Consider the following 27,075-nt stretch of genomic DNA (forward strand, 5'->3'; position numbering starts at 1 on the left):
CTTGGTTGACTTCAAACGTTTATTCAAAATGAAAACTTTTAAGCACTGCAATTAAATTAGGGTAACAAAAAGAGGTGAGAAGAATTATTGTTTCACTCCAAACCAGCATTTCATTATCGGTCCTGACTGAACAAACACAAATCACAAAGCAGAGCAGCATTGATCCTACCCAAATATTCACATCCTCACTTAATATAATCAAATGGAAACAAGTTACAGTAGTCAAAGAAACGCATGGTATTCAATTTTAAAAAAAAAAACTTCCCTCAGCTCTGGGCAGTATTACAACAATGACAGCATGCTATAAGCAAGCGGTATGTTTGAGGTTTTGTCACACATACAACGATTTTAGCAAATAATATGAACTGTTACCGCTGTAACCCATGGAAAACCAAGGGTAGTGTGATGCAAATATTAATATTTGATATCTAACAGTCAAAAGTCAATGAAGAGCAACAAGAGTTACCTTAAAGAAAAAGACTGAAAGTACAATTCATGGGAAGAAGATAAATAGTGACCAGGACAACACAATAAGAATATGCATTCTTTTTTTCAAATCTCACTTCAGTCTGATGCTTTTTCCTAAATACAAAGGGGGAGGGGGGGGAGAAAATGCCATAATCCTTACGATAGTTTTAAACAAATATTAATTGCTGGCCTGTGTGGAAAGCAAAGCCGCTAATGTGAGAATGGCAAAGGCAAATTATCTTCCCTGTTGACTTAAACAAAGGACGGCTCTGAACTGGTGAAAATGGCCTGGTTCAAAAAAGTGCATAACAAAACTTGATGCGATTCTAATTGGCATCAGGTGCACAAGGCGATGGTCCCCGAACCAAAGTGTCATTCTTCAGTGCTCCATCCAGTAGACGCCAACGTGTCATTACAGCAGGCCCCCAAAATCACAAGTCGGTCCGCATCTCCCGCAGTCGTACTAAAAAGGGTAGCTGAGCGCGGGGGGGAAGCCCTGACTCCGAGGCTGCTCATCCAGCAACAACAAATCCTCCACATCCCTCCCTTTATACCGCCGTCTGGCGATCTTTACTGTCACTTTTCTGCCTTGAAAGACTTTCAGCGCCTCTTTGGAAGCCATGGCTCGGGCGGCGGGTTCGTCGCGCCCGTAGCCCGTGCCCATGTAGACGGTCTGACAGCGAATTTCGCACACGTGGCCTTCCTTCTGCGTGCGAGCTGTGGGCAAGCCGACAATGTCCTTCAGCGGCACAAAGACGCACGTCAAGGTCTCCTTACATGACTCCACACAGCTACAAAGTATTTCAAAATGGTCAAGGTTTGGGCCGAACCCCCCCGCCGAAACCAACTTCCAGGCCACAGCCTTGTAAAGGCGGTTGAAGAAAGGCTGGTGCTCCGCCGGTGCCTGCGAGGATGGCCCCGATTTCTGACTCATAGATTGTGCCGATGTTTTCCCGGCCAATCGACCGTCGGGCTCATTAAGAGCGTATCTGGCTCGTTTGGCACAGCTTTCGTCGGGCGCTCCTTCACGAGATGAGCGAGAAAAGAGAGGAACAACATTTAATGAGGTAACAGACTGCAGCTTCAAGTGTGGGCGTGTAAACATGGAAACGCTGCATGAAGAGAAAGGATGAAAACATCACAGTACACTATGACGCATTTTAGAAACAAGCTACAATAGTAGACTTTTTTTTTTTTGCTCATGTGGCTGTGAATTAAAAGACACAAGGTTGGTTGGTTTTGTTTTACAGTACACCCTTTGCTCAATTTTACAAATATAATTTGTGGATTTTATGGTTAATACTGCCAGTGCGGCCGACATGGTGACTGGAAACGAGCCATCTGTGTTTTTGCTCCCGTAGTTTTATGAAACAGGTTCAAATGGGTCTTTAGTTGCCAACCCCCATGTAATTTGTGTCCTCCCAACGGTGAGTCTTAAAAATGTAATGTAGCAAACATGACATCGCCTCATGTCTGAAAACTGCAATCATTACTGAAATTTAAGATGACATCGCTACTTATGCTCACTTCTACCTCTGAAAATATTCAAATGATTGCCGCAATACTTTTGATTTTATGGTTAACTCATTCACTGCAATTGACGTTTATAGACAACAAACAGGGCTGGCAGTGAAGTTCGTGAAGAAAACATTCCATAAAACGTTGGTGCAATTGTTCTGATATTTTCAGTGTTTGATGTGGGGATAACTAGAGATGACCACAACCATTTTGGGTCTTATTAAGCGAGACTGTTTTGCGTGTCAGTCTACTAGTGTTACCAGCTCTCATTATATACATAGCAGCTTATTTTATATGACTCCGTCCGTCCGTGGGGGCGGTTTTGAGTAGACATTTTACCTCATTATATTTTAGTCAAAGAGAGCATTAATGGATTGATTTACCAATGAGTTATACTCTTTTTTTGGGGGGGTTCTTGTCAATATTTCCCAAAAGAATTGAACTCACAACTTTTTACACTTCTCTGACTGTAGAGGATGTTAAAACATCACAGTGACTGAAACAAAAAAAAAATATTTATGTGGTTGCTGGCTTCCCTAAAATTAGCGTAGCCAGATTTCGTTGTAATGTGTTTGCTTGTCTTCCACTAACAATTTCAGTTCCATCACTTCAAATTTCATCCCATGCACTCCCAAGTATTCAATGGTTAAAACCAGCTGAGCTACAAAAGTGTCCTTTTTGTGAAGGTCCATCTCCACTGTCAAAATTGTACAGAACACTAACTGTCATCTCCACTGTCAAAATTGTACAGAACACTAACTGTCAAATAAAACTACAGCACTTTCTAGCTGACACCACACTCAACATCTGCAAAATGTCTTTTAATAAAGTTTGTCTTACCGAATGACGCACTGAACTTTTCCTTGCGTGTAGTATTATGAACTGGACGATCTTGAACAGTTATTCCTTCAGCCATATCTTTAATCTTGAGCATGACAGCTTCTGGGTAGCTTAGAAATGGGAGGTAAGGTATTTATCGTCCTATTTACAATCCAGTTTGTCAATGTGCTCTGCTGTTGTTGAGTGTCCGACCTACCAGCAGCCGAGGAAAACATGGTTAGCCCAAACCATGGAGAGAGACAGTAGCCTGTCCAAACTATCATCGGAGACACCTGGTTTCACTGTAGGGTATGCGTCCATGTTTTTTAGAATGAACTCTCTGCGGGCAAGCCACTGTTTGTTGTTTTCGCAGTAGCCCCTCATAGTGTCGACCCACTGGGCCACCTCCCGGTTCTGGGCCAGGTACTCCGAAACTATGTCGTCCGTCGTCACCTTCGCCATGCCTGCGATTTAACAAAGCACTACGGCGTAAACATGGAAACAGATTCCTTAAAACCGAGGCGGGGGGACAGTATATGATCTTGTCATCAAATACGATCGTTTTGTTGCTTACGTACCTTTTTAATGATTAATTCGTTGATGTATTTGAGACAACTTCTGGACTCATGTAAACTGATAACGTTACACAATGATGACAAGCTGAGTATTATAAGCGGTGCTTATTAGCGATAGTGATATTAATCACGACCTATACACGTCTAGTAACATTAAGACTTTGGTAACATCATCTTTTCAACTTATTATATCGAATTACCAAGCTTTTTCTGCTGCGAGTTGTTGCTAGTAGCTACTGCATGACCGACTGATGACGTAGATAGGAAGCTTCCGTTTACGATAAAGAACTACAATTCCCATAGACAACTGGTTGAGGCAGAGTTTCCGTATGTGTAATTTGCATTTCTAAGCTACCCGGAGCTTCCGATTTGATGAAGTATTTGTGGCATAGACATTGTGTCGGACTTAAAACATCTTAAAACCTTAAATCTCTTAAAATCTCACTATTTACCATAAAGTTGATGGAGTGCAAAGAAATTCAAATACTACTATACTTAATTACTATCTCGTCCCAGCATGCTTTGGGAAGATTGCGTCATCAATCCGCGACTGTTCCGGCGGTGTTTTTTTTTGTTTTGTTTTGATGGTTGCAGACTTCACTGCTGTGGTTTTTCATTCACACTTTCAAGGAAGATGATCCACGAATTGTTGTTGGCATTGAGTGGATACCCAGGGACCATTTTCACTTGCAATAAACGGATAGGTTTGCAGGTAAAGCTGACCCAAGCTGAAAACCTTAAAACATTTATTTGCAAAATAATCAGTTGACGCGGACAAGATTCAAGATTCAAAGCGTTTATTGTCATGCGTACAAAAGGAAAGCACTTTTCTTTGTACAATGAAATTCTTTCGCTGTCCGTTAGAATACCAGACAAGGTAATGAGGATTAAAAAAGTAAATTGATTCATTGGATCATACCGAATCTTAAATATAAACAAGGGCAGTCGGATCCAATGTAAAAAAACACAAATATAAAACCACACAATATCTACTCAATCTATACAACTACTAAGGTGAGGGATGTGCAATATAGGCGAGTGCAAAAATGGCATTGCCAAGAGTTGTGGGAGTTGAATGTGCCGGTAAACAGCGGAGAATGCAGTGCAAAAACAAAGTGTAAACAATCTACACAGTATTAAGTGCAGATCAGTGATCTATGTGCTGGGGTTGGAGGTCAACTGGTAGGCTGTCTGCGGGGCTGATGGTGCTGGTGGAGGTCCTGTTTATCCAGGGCTTCTGGTTAGGGAACTTCCTCACCTGAATAGTGGGCACGATGTTATCAACACATGTGCTGATGTACCCCGTCACGTAGTCAGCATAGTCCTGGATGCTGACTGAGGAGTCCTCCATTGTGGCAGCAGGCTTAAATACATCCCAGTCTATTTGGGCAAAGCAGTCCGGCAGGATGCACTCAACCTCTGGTGTCCGTAGTGTTTGTTTGGGGGTGGAGGTTGTTTGTTTTAGTTTCTGTCGGTATGCTGGGTACAGAAACAGTGAGATGTGGTCAGATTGTCCAAAGTGGGGGCGTGGTGCTGCCCTGTATGCACCCCGTATGTTGCTGTACACGTGATCCAGGGTGTTCTTCTCACGGGTGGGGATGTTGATGTGCTGGTGGTATTTGGGGAATACAATCATTCATTCGTGGATCCCAGTAAAGGGAGTCTATTTTTCCCCCCAGGATCGATACAGATTTTTAGTCAATGATAATCGGTAACTGGAGCCGAAGCAGAATTTAAATTGGCGTTGTGGCAGAAGCTAGGATCACCTCTTTATTCCATGACTGTCAACAGCTGTGGCTACATACAAGTCGACAAAGTCACAAAGGACACACATATCAAGTCACCCCTAATTGCTGGCCTGCTGGGTGAGAGCCCTGGTACTGAGGTCCGCCACACAGTAAAAATAGAAATAAATAAAATAAAATAAATAGAAATTTAAACTCCAACCCATAACTGTTGAAATGCCTTTACGCGTATGTTTATCGAATAACACTTCAGATTTTCCAAATGTAGATTTTTATTTTAGAAACTATAACAACATCTTGGTTTGAGACCACTAAAGTTTAGGGGTCTCTCAATGACTTCAGCACGTCGTGAAAAATGAAAACCTGAATGAGTAAATAGCTCCCTACAGTTTTCTACAATAACAAAAGTTTTAAATTTCCCAAGTTAAATAATAAACTTTCATTCATCTTTGCTTAAAATTCAAATAAAAACTAAAGGTACAAGTCCCCAGGGTCAGCAGAATTTATTTTTATAATGTTAACAGACATTTTAAATAAACGATTGCCTGAAGTTAAAAGTTTTACATTGATCTCTTGTTGGTCAAGACCAATGCTGATATTTGTCAAAATGTCAAGGATCGGTGATAATCAAACTATCGCTAATCATCAGTTCTGACCAGCAGCTTTCACTATGTTTAAAGCCTGATGAGCTAATGAAGCTATTTTCTTTTGTATGTGAAACTTTTACGTGCAGGTGTCCCAGGACCTACCTTTCCTTCACCCTAGTGAAACCAGTGTCCTCAATCGGCTCTGTAAACTGGGATCGGATTACATACGCTTTACGGAATTCATAGAGCAACATACTGGCCATGTACATCAACAAGTAAGTAATAGATATCCAGTTGAATGTATTTTGCCCGTAAGGTAAATATTTTTTTCTGTGGTGTTGGATGCCTGTGGTCTTAAAACACGTTTCTTAGCGCAGAAGAATGAATTCTAAATTTGAGGACAGGGGTCACCAATTCCGGTCCTGCATGTTTTTAATGTTATCCAGCTTCGGCAGACCTTGCTCTTTATTGGATCATGAGGTGTGTTGCACCAGAGATATATAAAACATGAGGACCAAAATTGGTGACCCCAGTTTTAGGGTTAGGGTTAGGGTTTGAAGTTTGAAAGCAATCTTGTCATCAGATGCATGCAGACAGTACTTGAATCGTTTGAGAGCGTTAGTCCGAACAAGGTAATATGATTGAATTTGTATCGTTTTGTTGCCACAATCAGATTCATGGCGTTGTTTCTTTGTAGGAGCATCACACAAATCAGGCCAGCCAGATGGGACTTCATGGCATTTACCTGCGTGCATTCTGCACAGGTTTGGACTCAATGTTGCAGCCATACAGACAAGCCCTACTGGACCTTGAACAGGAGGTAAAAGAAAAATACGAAGCTGAGTATAGAGTGCAGAAGATTAATGTGTGTGTCATTTTCAGTTCCTCGGTGATCCCCACCTGACAATATCCCATGTGAATTATAAGCTTGATCAGGTAGGCTTGTAAACTCCTTTGAATAATCTAAAGGAATATTGACCAAGGTAAGTTTGAGCAGCTTTTACATTTGTACTCTCTCTAAAGTTTCAGTTGCTTTTTCCCTCGGTGATGGTGGTGGTCGAAACGATTAAATCACAAAAGGTAAGGACCGGTTATTTGACAAAAATAATTGCAATAGTGTAAAAAAAAAAAAAAAAAAAAAGAGTTGTATGTGAGCTGAAACAAATTCAAGCACATTAATTGAATGACCACACTTAATAAGATCAACTGCAGACTAAAGTTGACCATAATTTTGTTTGAAGAAATGAATAAATTGGGCTGCAACTAACAATTATTTTGATAATTGATTCATCTGTCAATGAATTGAAAGGAAAATGAAACATATTTTAATTTCCATCCCTTTTTTTCTAAATCATGGCATTATTCGAAAATGATAAATGAAGAAAAGGCACAAACATGGATTAAATTATTGTTCAGCTATTGGTTTGGATCGTAACATGTTGGAAAATAAGCAAATATAGCAACTGTTAAATTTCAAAGTAAAAGCAGATGTTTTAAAATTTGACTCCAAGAGAGAGATAACACTGGCCTGTTGTCACAAATTGTAATCAGAGATGACTTTCATGTTTGGATGCTATTTTAAAAAATGCCTTTACCTTTTTCCTAGTACATCAGATTTTTGAGATATCTTCATTTTTTATCTTTGGTTTTAAGTTTGACCTATAAAAGCTTATTCTGTATAGATTTTAATGTAATGCAATTCATTGATATTTTTTCCGGGGAAAAATTCACCTGTTGCTTACTTAACCTCACACATTATTCATAAGTTTTAATGAATATTGTATTCGACTATATTAGCTATACTATTGTTAGTATATCATTATGAAAACCTGATGTGCTAGGGGCAAAAAACGAGAGCAGATTCAGAATCATCACAAAGAAAAGTTTACATGCATCGCTTAAAAAAAAGCGTTTTTTTTTTTAACTCCGATTATCAGTCTGCTTTCATTGAGGACTACAGAAATCAAGGAATATTGACTCATACGGAAGATTTGGACTATTTTAAATGAAACATACTTATTGAGCAAATTGATAATCAATTAGTTATCTATAAATTGAGGTATCTGTGCTGACAAGCATTGAAGCAGATGTCTCCTCCGCTTCAGATCCATGGCTGCCAAATCCTGGAAACAGTATACAAGCACAGTTGTGGGGGGCTTCCTCCTGTCCGCATGGCATTAGAAAAGTAAGTAATTCCCTTTGCATTGTTTCATTGGACCATTATGTCGTTGCAGGTGTCATACGCTATGTGCAAAAAGTAAGCGGTACTGGTCTTTTGTTGTGTGTTTCCCTTTCCAGACCAACTTTTCCAATATTCTGAAAAAAACATCAGTATGTACATGTGTGTTGTGCGTCGTTCTTTAGGATCCTTGCCGTGTGCCATGGTGTAATGTACAAGCAGCTCGCCGCTTGGATGCTGCACGGATTGCTGCTAGACCAAAGCGAGGAGTTTTTTGTGAAACAGGGTCCAAGTGCCGGAGGGGCTTCCGCCAACCAGGAGGAGGATGAGGAGGATCTCGGGCTGGGAGGCTTAAGCGGCAAACAGCTGAGAGAACTTCAAGACCTGGTGAGAAGCGTCATTGACATTAAACTCGGGATTCCCAACGATTACTTCACGCCGCTGTCGTGCGTGGCTTGGCAGAGGCTGATCGAGGAGGAGAACATGCTGGCTCCGTCCCTGCAGCAGTTCTCCCTGCGAGCGGAGATGTTGCCTTCTTACATTCCAATACGAGTGGCCGAGAAGATCCTTTTTGTTGGAGAATCGGTACAGATGTTTGAAAACCACAACCACAGTCCCTCTAGGGCAGGTACCGTAATTGTACCAAAAGCAGACTCTTGTGAGCATATTTCCATTTGGCTTGGTGTGAATATAATTGTGTGATTGTTTTAGGCTCCATTTTGAAGCACCAGGAGGACACATTTGCTGCTGATTTGCACCGACTTAAGCAACAGGCTCTTTTCAGCCTTCCTGATTTTGAAAATTTAATAGATCGCATCAGAAGCACAGTGGCTGAGGTAAACTAGTCTCGGATTATATAATAGACACTGCTCACAAAAACATAGGGCTTTTCTGATTTGGTGTGTGTTTCATCTGTTTTATTTCATTGATTCATGATTTAGAGAAAGAAGGTCAAATTATGTTCACCTACTTTTTTTATTTTATTCTCAAATTTCACCCAAAACCTTACTTTACGAGTAGTGTCGGTCTTTCATAAGAATGCAAAATTTGCACTTTGGCTTGCCTTTCAGCATCTTTGGACACTGATGGTGGAGGAGTCAGAGCTCATTGAGCAGCTCAAGGTATGATCTACTATCACTTTTCTTTTTAGAGCAAATTGAGGTTGATGTTCTAAAAGTAAAAGCTCTAACGGTATCGGTATCATCCTGCTATGTTAAAACTATACATACACAAACAATCTCTCCTTTCAGATTATCAAGGACTTCTACTTGCTGGGTCGTGGAGAGCTCTACCAGGTTTTTATTGACCTCGCGCAGCACATGTTGAAGACCCCACCGACAGCCGTCACGGAGCACGGTAAATCACGTCGAGCTTTGTGGTTCTTTCTGAGCCTTTCCTTCCCCTTTAAGGTGGAGTGAAACAAACCACCTGTCTTGCAATTCAATTTCTACCAGGCTGAAGTTTAAAACCATGCCTGCGTATGAGGAGCCCAAGATAGTCTCAGCTTCACTTTCTTCTGTTTGATGCGCGGCAACACTTCCATTCAGACAGTGCACTTCTCTCTATACACCACTCCTACTTTCCATCCTGTTGATCTATAGGAGCTTTTGACGTGACTGCCCTAAAGTTCCCAAGCCTTTTCGCAATATGTAAAATGGATGGAAAGGTGATGCATTTCATTGCTTGATGTTTCATGTTGTATGTTTTCCCCAGATGTGAATGTGGCCTTCCAGCAAGCGGCTCATAAGGTGTTGCTGGATGATGACAATTTACTGCCTTTGCTGCACCTCACTGTTGACTACCAGGGCAAAGATAGCAAAGGTCAGCTGGATGTGAACCACAGCAATGTTGAAATATAGGCTACATACATTTAGATGACTAAGATTTATTTCAAGCAAATACAAAGGTTATTTTATGTTAGGCCATTCAAATGTCACTGGATGCTTATTTAATTGGACTTTTCTGTATAAATCAGTGATTGAATTATTGGTTTTGATTGTCATTATTATCACTGTATTTTCCATGCTATAAAAGGCAAAGAAATGTAAAATAAAATCACTTCTAAAAAGTATTTCCAAACACATTCTTAAGTAGGGAATGAGGATTTTGGCGGCGTGTCCTGAGCTTTAATGTTGTTGGGCTTGGTTTTTTGTCAAATAAATCTTCCGAACATCCAATTTAGCGACTTAGTCTGCAAAATGTGGTAGCTACATCCGAAGAAATTTAACGAGCATTGTCTGCTCATTTTCTGGTTCTGTTCTCGCGGTTATTTTTTTAGACATGGTGGGCACCAGAGAAGGAACCACTCCTCCACAAGATATCTCTCCCCGCGAGGTGCCTCCCACTGGGTGGGCTGCTCTCGGCCTCATCTACAAGGTTCAGTGGCCGCTGCACATCCTCTTCACTCCTGCTGTTTTGGAAAAGTCAGTACTGATATTTTTCTCTTTACCATCTTAAAATGTAGTAGGCCTCCATATGGTGAGCATTGTGTTCTCTCTGTGTCCCTACGGTTAGATACAACGTGGTATTCAGGTACCTGTTGAGTGTGCGGCGGGTGCAGTCCCAGCTCCAACACTGCTGGGCTTTGCAGATGCAGAGGAAACATCTCAAGTCCAGCCAGACAGACGCTATCAAGTGGAGGCTACGTAACCACATGGCTTTCCTGATTGATAACTTGCAGTACTACCTGCAGGTAACAGCGTCTGACTGTGGTATTATCCCCAAATCGATGGGAGAAATTATGTCATCCAGCCAAACAATATGAGAGGTTTCTTTATGATTCATAGCAGGTGGCATGTTGAGCCATGATGAAAGTAAGAGGTGCAAATAATACATATAAGGTTCCCGGTGTGATTCTTTTTTTTTTTTTTTTCACAAGACATTATTGAGTATCGCAATATCAGTTGGACTAACACAAGCGGCTTTTTGTCTTCAGGTGGACGTGTTGGAATCCCAGTTCTCTCAGCTGCTTCAACAGATCAACTCCACCAGAGATTTTGAGAGTATTCGACTAGCCCATGACCATTTCCTTAGCAATCTGCTCGCCCAGTCCTTCATCCTCCTGAAGCCTGTATGGAATCAAACTTTGCCATGAATAGTTACTGAAATAGAATCTGTAAGACAAATCCAACCCTCTAATGCTCCTGCTTTCAGGTTTTCCACTGCCTTAATGAGATCCTGGAGCTGTGTCACAATTTCTGCTCTTTGGTTAGTCAAAGTGTGGCGTCGCTGGACGAGAGGGGAAGCGCTCAGTTGGACATTCTAGTCAAGGTGGGCTTATTAGACTTGCCATTGTTTTTAAGAAGAGAGAAAATATGTTTGCCTCACATTCTGTCTTTATTTTCAGGGCTTCAGACGTCAGTCGTCACTACTGTTCATAATCCTGTCGAGCGTGCGGAATCATCAGATCAACTCAGATCTTGCTCAGCTACTTCTGCGACTGGACTACAACAAGTATTACACCCAGGCCGGAGGCACCCTGGGAAGGTGAACCTCACACTTCAGTCTCACCATATAACTTCCAAACAAAACTGTGACCATATCGTGGTTTAACAATGCAAGTTTGCAAGGCTGAGAGCTAAAACAAAAATATGCCTGACTATTGCTTATGTCACAAAAGCTGTTTGAAAGGGATAAAAGTGAGACTATTGCTTATGTCACAAAAGCTGTTTGAAAGGGATAAAAGTGATGACCTGTTCTTTGGCAAAATTTGAGTATAGCAATGGCAATGAGGCAGTAGGACATTAACATACTGTGCAGTGTAAAAAAATATATTTATATACCACATCCAACAAGATGGCTGTTTTGGACATCTCTTTCAAAAAGTTACCTACTTGTTATAAGCAAAGACATTGTTGTTGCTATTGTCTAAATCATTTAGTTTTTAGTGTTTGAGAAAAACAGTGTTTACAATTGTTTAGAAACATTGAAACTTAGATTTTCAAGTGGCAACAGCTTTTGCTTTGGAGGCGGCTTATAAATCTTAATCATGTGCATGGCTCAATGCAACCAGTTCATCAAGAAAACTTGTTTCCATCGTTTGAGCTCTCAAATCGACAGACTGAAGGCTTTCTTATTGTATAAACTGTATATATACTGAAACCCTATTGCATGTAACATTTTGTGTCTAAAATAAAAGCAATTGACTAAAACGAAACAAGGATGACATTTATTCTTCCATAAAAACACACAAGGAAGTTATGTACAGTAGGCATGCAACAGAACAAATGCTGAACGGTGAGTATAACGGTTAAAAGCAGCATACATGTACAGTATCTTATGATGATGTTGATGGAGATGTCAAGGAGGAATTGGGATGATATTGAGGCTTGCTCTGGAACCCAAGACACTCCCCACAGATAATACTCTGGACGAGCCACTCGGGAGACACCAGTGGCACTTGAAGTGATGTCACATTTTTCTCTACGAGTGGTGGGCAAGAATGGTCTGCGACCACAACATCAAACTTTCCTGCAGGAACGTCTACGAGTGGGGGAAACTTCATGTTGGTCATTTTGTCAAGGCAGAGTATTGGTGTAGTTGATGTCAATCTTACCAGAGCCGTCCTTGTCGGCATGGAAATGCCGGAAGGAGGAAGCGCCACCCATAGTGACGAGCTGGGCCCAAAGTTCCTGTGGCTTCTCAGACACCAGAAAAAAATGCAAGTCCTTGAAAGGACTGCAGCGAGGATGCCTGAGAAAAGACAAATACTGCTTAAGAATTGTTATTTAACAGTTTCTTTTAATTGCAATGTTTTATATTAGCAACAAACAAAATAATAGTTGCAAGAAATTTTTTTTTTAAACTGCACATCAGAAAAAAAGTTAGAGCACACCACTTGTTAAAATTATTCAGAGCATGTACAAGTTAATTATGTACCTTCTGTCATCTAGTGGAAGAGCATTTTATCAGGAATGACAATTGTGAAAAAGCACTGAAAAGTAGCGGGGGGATTTTATATATATATGTGCCTTGTTCTTTAATGATATCATGACAATAGCCTAACATTAGCTTACATGTAACATGTTACTTTATAAATCCACATGCTTGTAGAAGTAAAAATGTAGGAAAATTGATTGATGATTTTGATACATGATTTTGTAGAATATATATTTTTTGTCAAAATAATTGACTTCATAATTTGTGATGGCACACTGGTTGACAATAATTGTAAAACGTAACATGGGCAATAAAAGATTTTTTTAGAATACAACAAGTAAATTATTTACTGCATATTGGACCAGAAGATCCAAATGACATAAAATGTAACAATAAACAAAAAAACTTTGGAATCAAAATATCAATTTTGCCTTAAAAGAAATTGCTTGCATCGAATAAAATTGAATTGTTCCATTTAAAATTCTATTCTTTTACTGGAGATTCATCTTTGAACCCACAGATAAGTTCAATCATGTTATAAAATTTGATAAAATCCCCCTAAAATCTAACAAAATAATTTTACTTTAACATAAAAATGACTGAAATTTGATCAAACCCCATGTATCAAGATTTGTAGCAAATGCTTTTGTTGGAGAAATATGTAGCCCTAATACTCATATTGAGAAACATTAAAAAAAAAAAAAAAAAAAAGTCTTCATACCATTCCACAATGGCACCATCTGGTCCCAAACCAGCAGGTAGCAGATAGTTCCTATAGTTGAGCAGTTTGTTGTCTTTGCAGCAGTCTCTCACCCAAAAATGCGACACGCATGGCACACCGCTGGCTAAGCTCAGCAAGTACTTCCTGGTACGGCAGTGCTGGTCTACAATGAGAAGACTCTGGTAGGCCGCCTTGCACTGAGGGGAGGACGGGAGTCACGTGAGGCTGAATTCATTACCCACACGCATATTCATATCATCATAGCACTTACCTGTTCTTCATTGAAGTCTGGCAGAACAAAGCCTCCGCCTGCCAGTAGCTGGGACTCAGTGTATGCTTTATTAAACGGGCCAGTCTGAACATTATCTGCTTGGAAAATAGAGACAAAGATGTCAAGCCGGCCACTGGGATGATTACGCTAGCTCGGAGGATAATCGTCCTCACCCTCCTCATCACTAATGAGTATATTGCTCAGTCGGTCCATCTCAGACGAGGCGGTTAGGATGAAGGCGAAGCCCATGAAAAGAGATGTGTTCTGAGGCATTGGGCCATGAGTCTCAGCCAGATTGCAAGGCTGCGCGGCCACATCTGTGCCGCTGCCAGACGTGTTACAGATACCGGCCCGCTGAGCTGCAGGACAACCGTACAGTCACATATAAAGTATCAATATGCAATTGTTCACCCAAATCAGGAGGAAAACCAGAATTAAAATCACTTGTAGTGGACTACTGCTATGAGAAACACCAGCATGTTCTATTTATTTCCATCTTTCCTCCACCTGTGAACCACCACCAGCACAGTACCACCAGTGGAAACTTTGTTCATTACCAAATAAGCCTCAGCAGCAGCAGCAACAGCCCGCATACGGCATGGTAGGAAGGACTCGAATGGATAAGACCGATGTCTCAGCACAAAACACACTTATTACCACTTCCAACACACATATGAAATCTTACAATATTAAAAATGTGCACCATAGCAATCATTTGGAAACCATAATTCAATTGGGGGGGAAAAAATGCCCAGGAGTGGCGTTAAAAACAGGTACAATATTTGAAAACACACCAAGTAGAACCTATTAAAACCAATTATTTTAAAACTAGGAAAGTATAAATATGGTTACTCGATCTAATAAAATCACAGGCATTGTTTAAAAAAAAAAAAAGGTCGTTAAACTTTAAGTATGACGACGTGCCCTCCCCTCCAGACATGTCTTTAGTGAGAGAGTCTCCGTACCGGAGGCTCTGGCGCCCCTGCGACTTCTTTTGGCCGGCGAGCTCTCGTTATCAGAGACCCGCAGCCTTCTCTTAGTGGAGGGGCCTGCTTTACGTGGGCTGCTGGAGGAACTTTGGTCAGGGGTGTTTGATCCCACAGGGGGTCCTCTGCGGCGCCTTTTGCCTTCCACCAAATTATCTGCAAAGTGAACAGGATTGTGTCAATAACATTATGCCCAACACATTCATTGTGTAGAAACTAAAAACTATCAATCAAAAGGGGATCTTTCTGTACTACGGACGAATCACAGATATATTTCTCAGCCCTCAATTCCTTTCTTTGATATTTAGGCCTCACAATTTTTGAGGCAATTATTCCTTCAGGCTTTTGTTTTGTTGTCTTGCAAGGTGCACATGTGAGGTGATGGTACTTACCCAGGCTGATGTCAGAAGCTTTGGCCAGGGGAGTGGAGGGCTCATAGGGACCAAGGCTGTGGTGCTCCCTCATTCTGTTTCCCTGATCCAGTGAGAGGATGACTGAAGTCCTGTTGTACCACTCCTCTTGGCCCTCCCTCTCTATATTGTAGAAGAGGTCTTGGCCTTCTGATTTATAACCCTTCACCACACCTAAAAACACAGACAAGATACACTTGATGAAGATGCACTAGGCTGGGACTGATTTCCTGCTGCACAAACAAGGCTTACTTGCCACATTGGTTTTTCTACCTCAACAAACCATTGCTGGTGAACGCAAGTCTTGCTGACCAACAATAGAGGGGTTTCCAATCAATTGTCTTATTCCAGCAAATTTTGTGAAAACATGCGACTTATCACGGCATGAGATGGCGGCATGAGACGACGGCATGAGACTGTCGTACAGTCAGCCTAATTAATTATTCTTTTTTTTTTTAGCAATTAAACATTTATGGGGGATGTCGTGTTGATACTGATGGCAAAAACTAATGACATTTCCGTTTTTTGATACGTTTATAAAGGGTACATTTTCCATTCAGGTTTAGTTTCACCATTCTTGAAAATTCAAATAAAACAAAGTGGATGGAATCCCACCCAATGAAGATGGTGTAACTAATTTGATTTGCGAAAAGGTGGCAGCAACCAGAACTAAGTTAGTTACAGATTCAGAGAAGCAAGATTATTTAAGATGAAGACTGAGCAATGACTTTTTTGGGAGGCTACTGGTAAAGGTTAAATTATTTTAAAAAAATCTCTGTATGAAAGCTTTGCAAATATCCCAGCGCAAATTGGCCAACATATATATGTATGTAAAAAAATGGAATGGCTAAATTTGGCTGTAGCGGCTTTCAACGAATCAGGTGCACCAGAAATTATGTTCATTTGAATACTACAAAAAGACAAAAGATGCAATGTTCAAAACTGATCAACCCCCCCCCACTCATTTTTATGCCCCTTACAACACAGTTGGGCAGTAAAAAGAGGGAGCAAAACTCCACAGAGCGACATCCAAGTCGGCTATATCCGATCACGTGAAGTTCGGTGGCAAAGCGGCGTGTAGTGAGTTGACATTTTTCTATTTTACCTACCTATGCTGAAAAACTCATCTTCCACCAAAGCGGTGACCTCAGTCTCCAGTGGAATGGGATCACACAGCAGGATATCTTTTCCCGCCACTTCACACTCGTATCCATCATCAAAACGCAGGCGAAATCTCCCCTCGCCAGGATCTTTGACAATGCGGCCAGAGTAGAAGTAGCCATTGGACGACCACTTGGCCATCACTCGTAGTCCCACAAAGCTACTTCCGGCTGAGCTTGCCTCCTCTGGGGAGGACCGTGGGGAGTTGGAGTGGCGCATGACCTCATCGTCGGTGGGATTGACGGGGACGCGTGGGGGAGGTATATAAGGTTCATCCTCTGAGGAAGACAGGGGCTGACCTTGAGCGCTGAGCAGCAGCAATGAGCCAGCACCTCCTCCCCTGTAAGCCAAATGATTTGCTCAAACCAAACATGTAGAAAAGCGACAACGGAAATAAACAAGATGAGGAACGTTAGTGAGAAGAAAAGTGTAGATTAGCAGGTGCCCTCCTTTTACTTGAGTGGTGTTAACATGCATGGCGAGCCTCCAAGAGCACTCACCTGAGCGGGGGTCGACCACGTTTAGCCCGTCCTCTGGGGGTAGTTGTAACTAATGCCCCGGACTCAGGGGTACCTCTGTTCTTTTTGACCACTGACCCTCCCTTTTGACCCCTATTACCCCTCTGTTTTTGTCCGCCTCCCCTTTTGGGACTGCAGGCACACAGAGGGGACAAATAGATACAGTCAGGTTGCACAGGCACCGATTTGAGGTCACTTAAATAATGAGTGACCACAGATGGATGCCTGGGAGGTGTGATCAGTGAATCACTGAGAGATTAGGGTGTTATTCAAAAAAGGCGAAAGAGTGACAGAAAAATGTAGTGCTTTCAGCCATGCTGTATTACGATAGAGAAAATCTGAGAAGTCCATGCTCTGATCAAAGATGAACCAGTACCTGGCAGATTTGCCGCTTCGGCTGGGCGGCATGATGAACTCTGGCCTGGAGAGACCACTGGTGGTGCTGCGCGCTCCCCCAGAACTTTTCTGTAGGCTGGAGGCCTTGGACGACAAGGAGCTGATGTCACCAAGGTCACCGGATGTTAGGGAACTGCTGATTGTGCGGCATGGGGACATGTCATTGTCTAAGACCTGACAGTCCACCACTGGGTCCTCGCTCTCCTAATAACAATGACAAGACACTTATTTGGGGTTTTAAATAGGATGACCTACATGTGTGAATGTGTACAACACATCCAAATGGTATTCAGCGCGCTTCACATGTACTTTCAAGTCTTTACTAACCAAAATGGGCATGTTTCTGCAATGTGGGAGGAAGTCAGAACTCGAGAGAAAATCCACGCAAGCATGGAGACAACATGCAAATATCACTCAAGAAGGCCAGGGCACAGAACCAAAGCCCAGACCTCAGAAACAACCACTCCTTAACAGAGCAGCCAGTGGAGAGCTGAAGGTTTTCCCGGCTGACTGTGCAAAAGAGGATCTTCACCCTGGACTGGTTGTCAGTCAATCGGTATACATTACCTACCACCCACACTTAAATTAACTGTCACTGAAGTCGCATTGCCTGCACTAAAATCAATGACACCCTTATACATATCAAGTGTCCCCAAAACACAAGCGTTTCATGAAAAGAAAACATTCATGGGTGAAAGAAATAATGTGACTCACTAACCTCTGTGACCTTGCGATCCACCTCTTTGCCATCCTCATAATAAACATCTGTAATGATCCGTGTGATGGTGGTCCGTACTTCCTGGATGGTGCGCACATGTCTGCGGTGGGAGGGTCCATCTTTTCTTCGAAAAGATGAGGTTTCCGGTTCGCCCTGTTAAAGATCAAAGTTAGCTATTCAATAAACTATAGATTTTTCATTTTAAAAACAACAATGGTACGCACCATGCCTGCTGGTGAGCACGGCATTTGTATACTTGAGCTGGCCTTATGGGCATCTGCCTGCTGACAAACGTATTACAAGTTGGTTGAAAATACAACACAAAATAAATAAAAATTAGTGATGTATTATTTATATAACTCAGACACCAATTTGAAAACAAAAAATCGGAATCGTTTCACAACTAATTGATACTTTCACACGAAGTAATTTAATTTTGTATTTATTTTCACCGACCATAGCAGTTTTTCTTTGAAGTGAATAGCATCATCATCTGTGGTCCGCAAGCGACATTTCTATTTGCTGTGCAGTCGAGGGAAGGGAGGAATTTAACCTGGTACTGATCTGCTGATTTGCTAATAACAGCTCCTGGTGCAAGTTTTTTTACAGCACATTTTAAAAATGTAAGCTGTCAGTGCTCTATTTTGCACCACAGACCGCTTTTACATAACGATCATATTTGTCGAGCCATCGTAATGTTTGTTCAATCCATGTCACGAGGCCATCTTCAAAATAAAGGTTTCACACAAGCGGTGTGGCTGTTGACTTTGACTTTTCATATGGCTGCTCTGAAAATGCGCGTTGAAGCAATTGAATCCAGCACATAAATGATTATTTTCAGTACAGACGCACACTTGCTCGCCGCTTATGTCCACCATAGTGATTAATTATTAATTAATTTAGGTTAATAACGTGTATATACAACCTTGTTGGATGGGTGAGCAGTAACGGTGTTGTCTAAGGTGTGCTGGGATGCGTCCTTTTGGTTTGGAACAGACAGCTCTGGTCCTCGCCTCTCTTCAGACTGCTCAACTTCCGTTTGTCTAGCAGCCGCCTGTGGCACTGCCGACACTTCCAGTTGTAAAGACTCTGACTGGCTATTGGGCAGGCTGTCACATCCTAGCGAGGCTGCCCGAGATCTTTTTCGTAGTGAGGTGAAGAGCTCTCCTCTACAAGAGTGAAAAAAATGTAGAGAACCTCAGAAGTACAGTTAAAATATGAGACTTATGAACAAATACCGTCTTGTACTAGTTAATTTTTGCGAGAAAAAAAATCATAATTTGGTTAGAAAGGAAATCAACAAGGTGACGCACTGGGTAGCACATCCGCCTTACAGTTAGGAGGGTGCGGGTTCGATTCCACCTTCGGCCCTCCCTGTGTGGAGTTTGCATGTTCTCCCAGTGCCTGCGTGAGTTTTCTCGGTGCGCTCCGGTTTCCTCCCACATCCCAAAAACATGCTTGGTAGGCCGATTGAAGACTCTAAATTGTCCCTAGGTATGAGTGCGAGTGCGAATGGTTGTTCGTCTCTGTGTGCCCTGCGATTGGCTGGCAACCAGTTCAGGGTGTTCCCCGCCTGCTGCCCGATGACGGCTGGGATAGGCTCCAGCACGCCCGCGACCCCCGTGGGGACTAAGCTGTTCAGGAAATGGATGGATGGATGGATGGATGGATGGATGGATGGATGGATGGAAATCAACTAGAGAACGGCTACACTAAAGCAAAATTATATTTCAATATCCCTCACTCAGAGACAAGATCTAGATCCACTAAGTAAATAAAAACTTGTAGGGTGACTGATTACAAAACACAAAGAGGCCGCTAAAATTTAAAGACAGCCTGCATTTATATATACACCTGAACTCCAATTTTACACGGCCTTTGGGGTCCAGAATTTGGGAATCACGTTAACCCGAAAGCACGATTTATAGAAAGTCTTGTTTTTGTTTTGGGTTTTTTTGAAGAAAGGCATGTTTTTAAGGCAGCCGATGATGGTGTCACGTGTCAAACTCAAGGCCCGGGGGCCAGATACGGCCCGCCACGTCATTTTATGTGGCCCGCGAAGACAAATTGTGCAACAAATTCGTGTGTCATTACTAGAATTGCAAATTGTCTTCACTTTTAATAATATCACTTTTAGTAATATTTTTGTTAAATATTTGACCAGTTTTTACTCGTCTGATTTGAAAACAAGTTATTTGTCAGTTTGTTTTGTAGCTTTCACTATATATAATATGAGGTGGTCATTCATTTATTTGGGTAGACAGTCATAATGGCCCTCTGAAAGAAGCTATGACTACAATGCGGCCCGCGAAAAAAAAAGAGTTTGACACCCCTGGTTTACGCGCTCGTCATCTAGCTTCATGCGGTTCTTATATCGTCCATTTAAAAATTCATTCATTCATTCATTCATTTTCTGAACCGCTTTGTCCCCACGGGGGTCGCGGGCGTGCTGGAGCCTATCCCAGCCGTCATCGGGCAGCAGGCGGGAGACACCCTGAACTGGTTGCCAGCCAAAGGCAGGGCACACAGAGACGAACAACCATCCGCACGCGCACTCACACCGAGGGACAATTTGGAGTGCTCAATCGACCTACCAAGCATGTCTTTGGGATGTGGGAGGAAACCGGAGTGCCCGGAGAAAACCCACGCGGGCTCGGGGAGAACATGCAAACTCCACACAGGGAGGGCGGGAGGTGGAATCGAACCCGCACCCTTCTAACTGTGAGGCGGACGTGCTACCCAGTGCGCCACCGAGCCGCCTCCATTTAAAAATTTTACTTAAAAATGTATGACCAAAAAAAATTAGGGTCCATGACCAAACTGCGTTAGAAAGTCGAGTAGGATCAAAGTAAGAAAAATCGAGATTTAGGTGTATTTTCCTTTGTGTGCAAATGGGGGGGAAACAGGTTCACACTTGGCTGTCTAACTTTGTGGGCGTTTGCACTGATGTCATTAGTGCAGTATCCATTGTGAAGATGACGTTAAGATGACGGCCCTCTGTTTACTAAAACACATTTCCCTTTCACAACACTTCTTTTTCAAAGGAATTCCACCGGCTTATCATTTACCCCATTTAAATTTGTAGCTAATAGCTTTGGTGTCACTATTAAGTATTTTTTAAATCATAAAAACATTACTAACACTGTATTCTCTCTATAGTTTACTTTACTGACCTCGTAATTCAGAAACAAAAGGAAAAATCTTCACGTGAATTCAAAGCATGTTCCAGGCATATTAAAGATGTGCATGGAAAAAAAAGCTTAAAATAACCATTTGCCCAACGGCCTGATCAGCAAAAGTAGGTTGCCTCGTTTCTCATACATACTCAAGGTGACCTATTTATGACAACTAAAATATATTCGACAAGGGAATGCAACAATTCGTGGTCAAACGCCTAAATTTGATCTGGCATTGAATATAGATGAAAACTATATTAAAACAACATTCGTCAAGGTTATATTCCTCAAGCACCTTTTCATAGCCACTTTAGCTTAGTCAAGCAAATATCCCTTTCCCCAATGCATATTTCCAAAAGGGTTGCATATGCTCAACTTACTTGCTCAGTATATCAAACAAAATCTCCTGTGAGGGCATATATGTGCAAACTTCAAACCAAATTGGGAATAAATGTAATCTGTGTGCTTTCTTACAGTTCATTTTACAGCTAATGGCACATCGAAAAAGACCAGGGCTCACCTAACAGGTGTGTTGTTGCCTCTTGGAAGACTGCTATCTTCTTCCTCTGCCTCCTGCTGTCTGTGCACTTGCCTGACACGGCTGAATACTGACGGACTGATGGAACAGAAATGATTATTCGAGTAACTGTTTTCACAACAATGTGTCCAACCAATAGACATTTTCCCACAGTGAAAACTGTTTATTTTATTTCTAATGTATGAGGTGGTAATAAAATGTGAAGACGAGTGATGCATCGGAAACTATGGTACCTGGTTTCAGCCTTAGTGACAGTGGTAACCTTGGCAACAGATTCATCCTCCTCTGATAGCGTTGGTTCTGCAGAGGAAGAGTAGTTAGTGAGAAAGTTCTGTGAATGCAGTATCCATGGCTACAATTACGACCGAGACAGAATATGCTTGCTTACTCTGCAAACTGAATCGTTCCGAGCTTCCCTCTTCAACTGGGGTCACTAACTTCATTCTCAAACTCAGCCTTGTGTCTCCCGTCTCTGCCAACTCATCTCCAGATTCTTCCAGAACATCATCTTTGGCCGCCATCACCACATCAGCACTGACATCGTCTGTCACTGTCTTCTCATTAAATGTCTCTAGATAAGTAAAAAACAAAGAGGCTCGCTTTAAAGATAATGTCGCTACTTGACATTTAAGATTGTCTTGTATGCTTTTCACAGGAACACACCAATGGGAGTGCTGTGCCTTGGCGTCCCCTTCAACTCGCTGATAATTGGGGGAGTTGCTCCAACAACTGGACCGATGAACTCACCATCTTTAGGCAGTGTGAAATGGAAGGACATTTCTGGAAAAAGAAAAAGCATAAGAAAAAGATTAACAGTTAAAATGCTTAACAATATAAGTTGCATTTTTGTGGGGTATTTGAAATTGAAAAACAAAAACCGAGACAAATAACAGTTGGGCTTAGACTGGCACCCATTCTTAATCATGTTGACAAGAATGAGCGAACGCAAACAAGATCCGATTCGAAGCTTTCACTTATAAAATGTAACTACAGATTTTTTTGTTTGTTTAAAAATGACTCAGCTGAACTAGAATCCTGCACCACATTGAGGAATAAGAAAATCCTGGTTTGTTATTGTAACTTTTGGTATTCTAAATAGCATAACATGTAATAGCATGTAATACACCAGGTATGTGCCAACCACCAAAGCAGATTAGAAGAACTGAAAGACAAGTAGTCACAGCAAATAACGTGACATGATCTGTTAGTTTGCTGCCGTTTTTCAAGGCAACAAACACCAGCTAGCTCGCTAGTTTAGCATGCAGCATACGCCACAATTTTTTTTTTTTTTTACTATTTTCAGCACCAAAAAGGCATAATATCCGACCAGATTTCGACCGTTTGGCCACAATTTGATGAGTCCACCAAGAAACAACAACAAAAAAGCAGCAATGACAAACAAGTTTCAAAATGAAAGTGAATTTGTTTGTTACCATCAACATGATTGGAAGAGACAAGGATTTTGGGTGCGAGTCTAAGCTCTAATTTGACTTCAAGTCACACCTCAGTATCAGTCACAAGCTGCTAATATGAATTTAAAAATGTGGCCATCCTACCTCCAGAGCTATCACTAAACCTCTTGCTTGTGTGCATCTCTGGTTCTTGTACCATGGGCTCATGACCATTAGTGGACGTAGATGATACCTGGCTTGTGCTTGAACCAGGAGTAGTGGCTTTTGAAAGCTGCAAGGGTGTTTTGGGAGGAGCCTGCGAGTCTCTCTTGCGCTCTGCAACAGTAACAATGCTCTCATCCCCATATGCATCCTCCTTGTCACCAGAAGACATCAGCTTGTTTTGAGAGAGGACTAAACCCATATTTGAAGAAGCAACCACTCCCAAAGTATTCTCCTCCTCCATCGCCACGTCTTCCTCCTCTGAGGAATCTTCAATATCTGCAGGTTCATCAATTTCATCTTTGCTCATCTCTTCCATCGCCATTTTCTCCTCCTCTGAGGAAGCGTGGTCAATATCTGCAGGTTCATCAATTTCAACTTTGCTCATCGGACTGCCAATGGATCCACAGTTCTGTGACAGCGATTGAGACTGTACACAATGTGTTGCATTCACGCCATTCTTTGCCACCTCCATAACAGACATATGGGAGATGACTGGCTGCGATTCCAGACTACAGGGAGTCACTTCTGACGGAGTCTCAAGCACACAGCTGTTTACAATCACATCTGAAGATTGAATCTTGGATTGAGAACAGGACACAACTTTAGGAGGGCTTGACTCCTTGATAGCAGTCTCACATGTTTTTACATTCAGGTTGGGTAAATTCAAAAAAGGTGATAACTGAGTGCACGGTTTAGAAATGGGGGCACTTTGTGATTCAGCATGGACACCGTTGCACTCACTCCTCTGATTGCTGCTGTGTGAGAATGCAGAGTCAGTAGTTACTACAGAGGGCTCTTCCAGTTCTTCAATTTGTGTATCCTGGGTGTCCTCCATGATCTCTTCTGACATCTGGGATGAGTTGTCGTCATCCATATTCACAGAGAGCTGTAAAGGCAATGTGAAAGTAGACGACGATTCCTTGCGAGGAGACTCAACAGACAAGGACTCAGTCTTGTTAGCAGATGGCTTTGGAGCCTCCTGACTCTGTGTTGGGACAAACACGTCCTGAGAAAAACAAAAACAAACAAAAAAGCATGAGGACAGAGGGCTACTACAAAATTTGGGACACCCGCAAAATAGTCCTCGCCACAACCAGAGATACAGTGCTCAATATATGAAGTACCAACTTTCAATTTTGATGACTCATTGGGATTGATTCTTGTGACTAAACAATTTCATAATGGGGAAACAAAGATTCAAGATGATTTGTGAATTATTTTGGTGCTATGAACAGTAAATCCAGCACCAAAAGGCACAATAAGTGATGAGGAGTCTTCCTTTTCCTACAACGCTACAGTTTCCCATTTAATCTGAGCCACTTTAAACGAAAAAGAAAAACAGGAAGTTTCTAAAACTTGAACTCGTTTACAGCCGTAAATACAATTAGGGAATAGGGATTTTGGGTGCCGGTCTAAAAGTAACTTTTCTTCAGCTTTGTTTTTGTCAAATTAATTTCCCCCCCAAAAATGCAACTTTTTTTTCTTCTTCATTTTAACTGGTGCATTAATGGCCCAAAAAACAAACAAACAGCAAGTCATACGAGCACTAATAAAATGTGGTACATACGTGTGAGAACTCTGGCTGAGAAGGTAAAGAGAGAGGCTTCTCTAACACAAAACAAGAACTCTGGGATACAGCAGTTGAGGTGGGTAGTTGTGGTTTAGAGGAGCCCTCTGTTTCCATTGGCACTTCTTCCTTTGGAGCAGCTCGCTCTTCTGTAAGCTGCAGGCTATCCATGGACTCATCGGGACCTGACAAAGCAAACCTTGCTTGTCTCGTTTCATTTTTGGAATTCGCATTAAAACAAAATGTTTTCTTACCATGTTGGCTCTCTGCTCCACTTGGTGAGTTGGGAACAATCAAAGGTGCGTGGAGAAAGTTGTCTGGGGTTGGGGCAACATAATCAACAGAGCTCCTAGTGGGTAATTGACAATTTCAGATAATTTCTCACTGTGGTGGTCGTTTGCACCACATAACACTGTATAATTGTCATGTGACTTACTGTGATAAGCTCTGCTGTATCAATGTTTCTTGTCCAGAAAGATGCAATAGCCGGAGGGTTTGGGCTGGTGTTGAGGTGGAGTAACCTCGTTGCTCCGGCTCAGACACTGTACTATCTACTGCAGCACAAAACACACAATAGTATAATTTTTAAAGGACGCTCTGATCTAAAGCGGTGGTCTCGGCAGCTATTTAGGAAGCTAACAATCCAGCAGTCAATGTTAACCCAAAGCGCCTTATGGTGCAGGAAATACGGTACTAATCGAACTTATCTGCATGTTTGCTTAATTGTCAATGTACGCCACATGCAAAGGGACATACCTGACTTGTCAGCATCAAACATGTCCTGCTGAGATGACATCATTCCACGGTCCCGCTGTTCTGGCTCACCAGAGTCCTTGAGGCACTGTGAGTGCAGCAGAACCTGAACATTCCGTGTTTGTTCTGACTGGCTGCTGGAGCTCACTTCAGATCTTTAGGAGATAGAACAACCTTGAATATGCAAATGCATCTCAGATGAACAGAATAAAATAAAAAATTAGGTTATATACCTGACTACTTTGCATATCAGATCCTGTGATGTCACAGTGTTGCTGGTGTGCTCTGAAAGAAAGGGGGACATGTTTACCCTAAATTGTCAGCAGAAATTATGAGTCTTATGGTGATTTTTTTTCCCCAAAAAATCCATTAATCTTAACTGTTTTTTCAAAGGATACTTTTGTAAAATAAATCTTAAATTCCATAAAACTGTTTGTGGTTATAGTTTGTTTTATAGGGATAGGCAATGATGAGCAATGTTTCACAACCAACCATTAGACAAAAATCTACCAGTTACAAAGAACATCAGTTTCTTTGCATGTAATTTGATTTGCACGGGATAAGCACCAAGCAGGCTTCCTAATGGCAGAAATCCATGTTTAATTGATACCCACTGAAATGCATTGAAGTGGACTCATAACCCCCAAAATTCTAAAAAAAAAAAAAAAAAAACAGGTTGTCTCACAAGCTCCACAAAAAAATTAAATAAAAATAATTTTACAAATTACACAACTAGGTGGCTATGCAAGGAATGAACCATGTGTATGGGGGGTGGTCCACTGTAAGCAGGGGTCACCAACTTTTTTGAAGGTGAGAACTACTTCTTGGGCACTTATTAGTACAAAGTTTGATATATGGTTCTAAAAAATGGAATTGACTCAAATTACATATTTTTAATAAAAAGACTTGTGTTTACTATTATTTTTAGTCAAGAACTCATTCATAAATGTCTGCCATTGTTTTTGTTTTGAACTTATCACTTTGCCAAGTAGAAAATCTGAATCTTCTATCAGTGATGAGCGATTTTTAATGTAGCCCTGTGGGCGATTTATTTGGACCTTGTGGCCTACCTGGTGCCTTCGGCCTCTGACTCTGTTTTTACTTTTTGCGGCAGGGTCGTTTCTGAATGCACATAGCAGGGGTTTGTCATAGTTTGACTTTAAAGGTAGGGCAAACAGAGGATGGTTAATTTTGTCTAACTAGCCACTTTGTACATTTTTTTAATGGGAAAAATGAAAAAAGATAGCATTTTCTATTTTAGCCATTCATTTTGGAGAAATAATGAAACAAAGATTGCCTTTAAGAACGCCATGCACCCACCCCTCCAAGTCTTAGTTGATGTCACAGAGGGGGATCATAATTTCCCTATTGGAAATCAATTTTAAAGAACTATCACTTAAAATGTCCCAAAACAGCTATAAATTGGCACCAAAATTTTCATGGACATCTCTACTTATCTCAATCTCAAGCTTACG

At 41.6% G+C, this 27,075-nt stretch overlaps 3 protein-coding genes across 14 annotated transcripts in view; 1 reads left to right on the plus strand and 2 right to left on the minus strand.

Moving 5' to 3' along the window:
* cdkn2aip (CDKN2A interacting protein) lies at positions 1-3,693 on the minus strand. Of its 2 annotated transcripts, none has more exons than XM_085907319.1 (4): positions 3,384-3,693; positions 3,023-3,287; positions 2,827-2,936; positions 1-1,491 (listed from the first exon to the last, which is right to left on the minus strand). In XM_085907319.1, the coding sequence occupies exons 2-4, from the start codon at positions 3,265-3,267 to the stop codon at positions 932-934; spliced, it is 915 nt and encodes a 304-aa protein (XP_085763445.1). In that variant the 5' UTR covers positions 3,268-3,287; positions 3,384-3,693; the 3' UTR covers positions 1-931. The 2 variants fall into 2 exon arrangements, with proteins under 2 accessions (XP_085763445.1, XP_085763444.1); XM_085907318.1 differs by having other exon boundaries at positions 3,023-3,269; positions 3,384-3,691.
* On the plus strand, positions 2,905-12,041 carry tubgcp4 (tubulin gamma complex component 4). Of its 2 annotated transcripts, none has more exons than XM_085907317.1 (17): positions 2,905-2,950; positions 5,859-5,987; positions 6,410-6,532; positions 6,595-6,648; positions 6,736-6,792; positions 7,818-7,897; positions 8,077-8,278; positions 8,354-8,519; positions 8,603-8,727; positions 8,962-9,012; positions 9,142-9,247; positions 9,605-9,712; positions 10,170-10,314; positions 10,406-10,583; positions 10,827-10,961; positions 11,045-11,161; positions 11,238-12,041. In XM_085907317.1, the coding sequence occupies exons 3-17, from the start codon at positions 6,437-6,439 to the stop codon at positions 11,379-11,381; spliced, it is 1,764 nt and encodes a 587-aa protein (XP_085763443.1). In that variant the 5' UTR covers positions 2,905-2,950; positions 5,859-5,987; positions 6,410-6,436; the 3' UTR covers positions 11,382-12,041. The 2 variants fall into 2 exon arrangements, with proteins under 2 accessions (XP_085763443.1, XP_085763442.1); XM_085907316.1 differs by lacking the exon at positions 2,905-2,950 and adding an exon at positions 3,796-4,092.
* tp53bp1 (tumor protein p53 binding protein, 1) overlaps positions 12,038-27,075 on the minus strand; it is a 25,355-nt gene continuing 10,317 nt past the window's right edge. For 6 of the 10 annotated variants that reach the window (XM_085907307.1, XM_085907306.1, XM_085907305.1 and 3 more), the window contains 23 exons: positions 25,834-25,885; positions 25,604-25,755; positions 25,284-25,401; positions 25,102-25,196; positions 24,848-25,032; positions 23,221-24,286; positions 22,328-22,444; positions 22,053-22,235; positions 21,898-21,964; positions 21,647-21,742; positions 18,876-19,119; positions 18,175-18,234; positions 17,951-18,103; positions 17,213-17,436; positions 16,819-16,968; positions 16,267-16,658; positions 15,140-15,331; positions 14,727-14,903; positions 13,935-14,120; positions 13,762-13,856; positions 13,491-13,687; positions 12,447-12,583; positions 12,038-12,373 (listed from right to left, as the gene is read on the minus strand). In XM_085907307.1, coding sequence (XP_085763433.1) covers positions 12,168-12,373; positions 12,447-12,583; positions 13,491-13,687; positions 13,762-13,856; positions 13,935-14,120; positions 14,727-14,903; positions 15,140-15,331; positions 16,267-16,658; positions 16,819-16,968; positions 17,213-17,436; positions 17,951-18,103; positions 18,175-18,234; positions 18,876-19,119; positions 21,647-21,742; positions 21,898-21,964; positions 22,053-22,235; positions 22,328-22,444; positions 23,221-24,286; positions 24,848-25,032; positions 25,102-25,196; positions 25,284-25,401; positions 25,604-25,755; positions 25,834-25,885 — 4,544 coding nt within the window. In that variant the 3' untranslated portion in view covers positions 12,038-12,167. The remainder of the gene's footprint in view (positions 12,374-12,446; positions 12,584-13,490; positions 13,688-13,761; positions 13,857-13,934; positions 14,121-14,726; positions 14,904-15,139; positions 15,332-16,266; positions 16,659-16,818; positions 16,969-17,212; positions 17,437-17,950; positions 18,104-18,174; positions 18,235-18,875; positions 19,120-21,646; positions 21,743-21,897; positions 21,965-22,052; positions 22,236-22,327; positions 22,445-23,220; positions 24,287-24,847; positions 25,033-25,101; positions 25,197-25,283; positions 25,402-25,603; positions 25,756-25,833; positions 25,886-27,075) is intronic. The other 4 variants (XM_085907314.1, XM_085907311.1, XM_085907309.1 and 1 more) reach the window with 3 other exon arrangements.

This window comes from Syngnathus leptorhynchus, chromosome 3 (genome assembly GCF_054491065.1).
Source record: "Syngnathus leptorhynchus isolate UIUO chromosome 3, UIUO_Slep, whole genome shotgun sequence".
NCBI lineage: Eukaryota > Metazoa > Chordata > Actinopteri > Syngnathiformes > Syngnathidae > Syngnathus > Syngnathus leptorhynchus.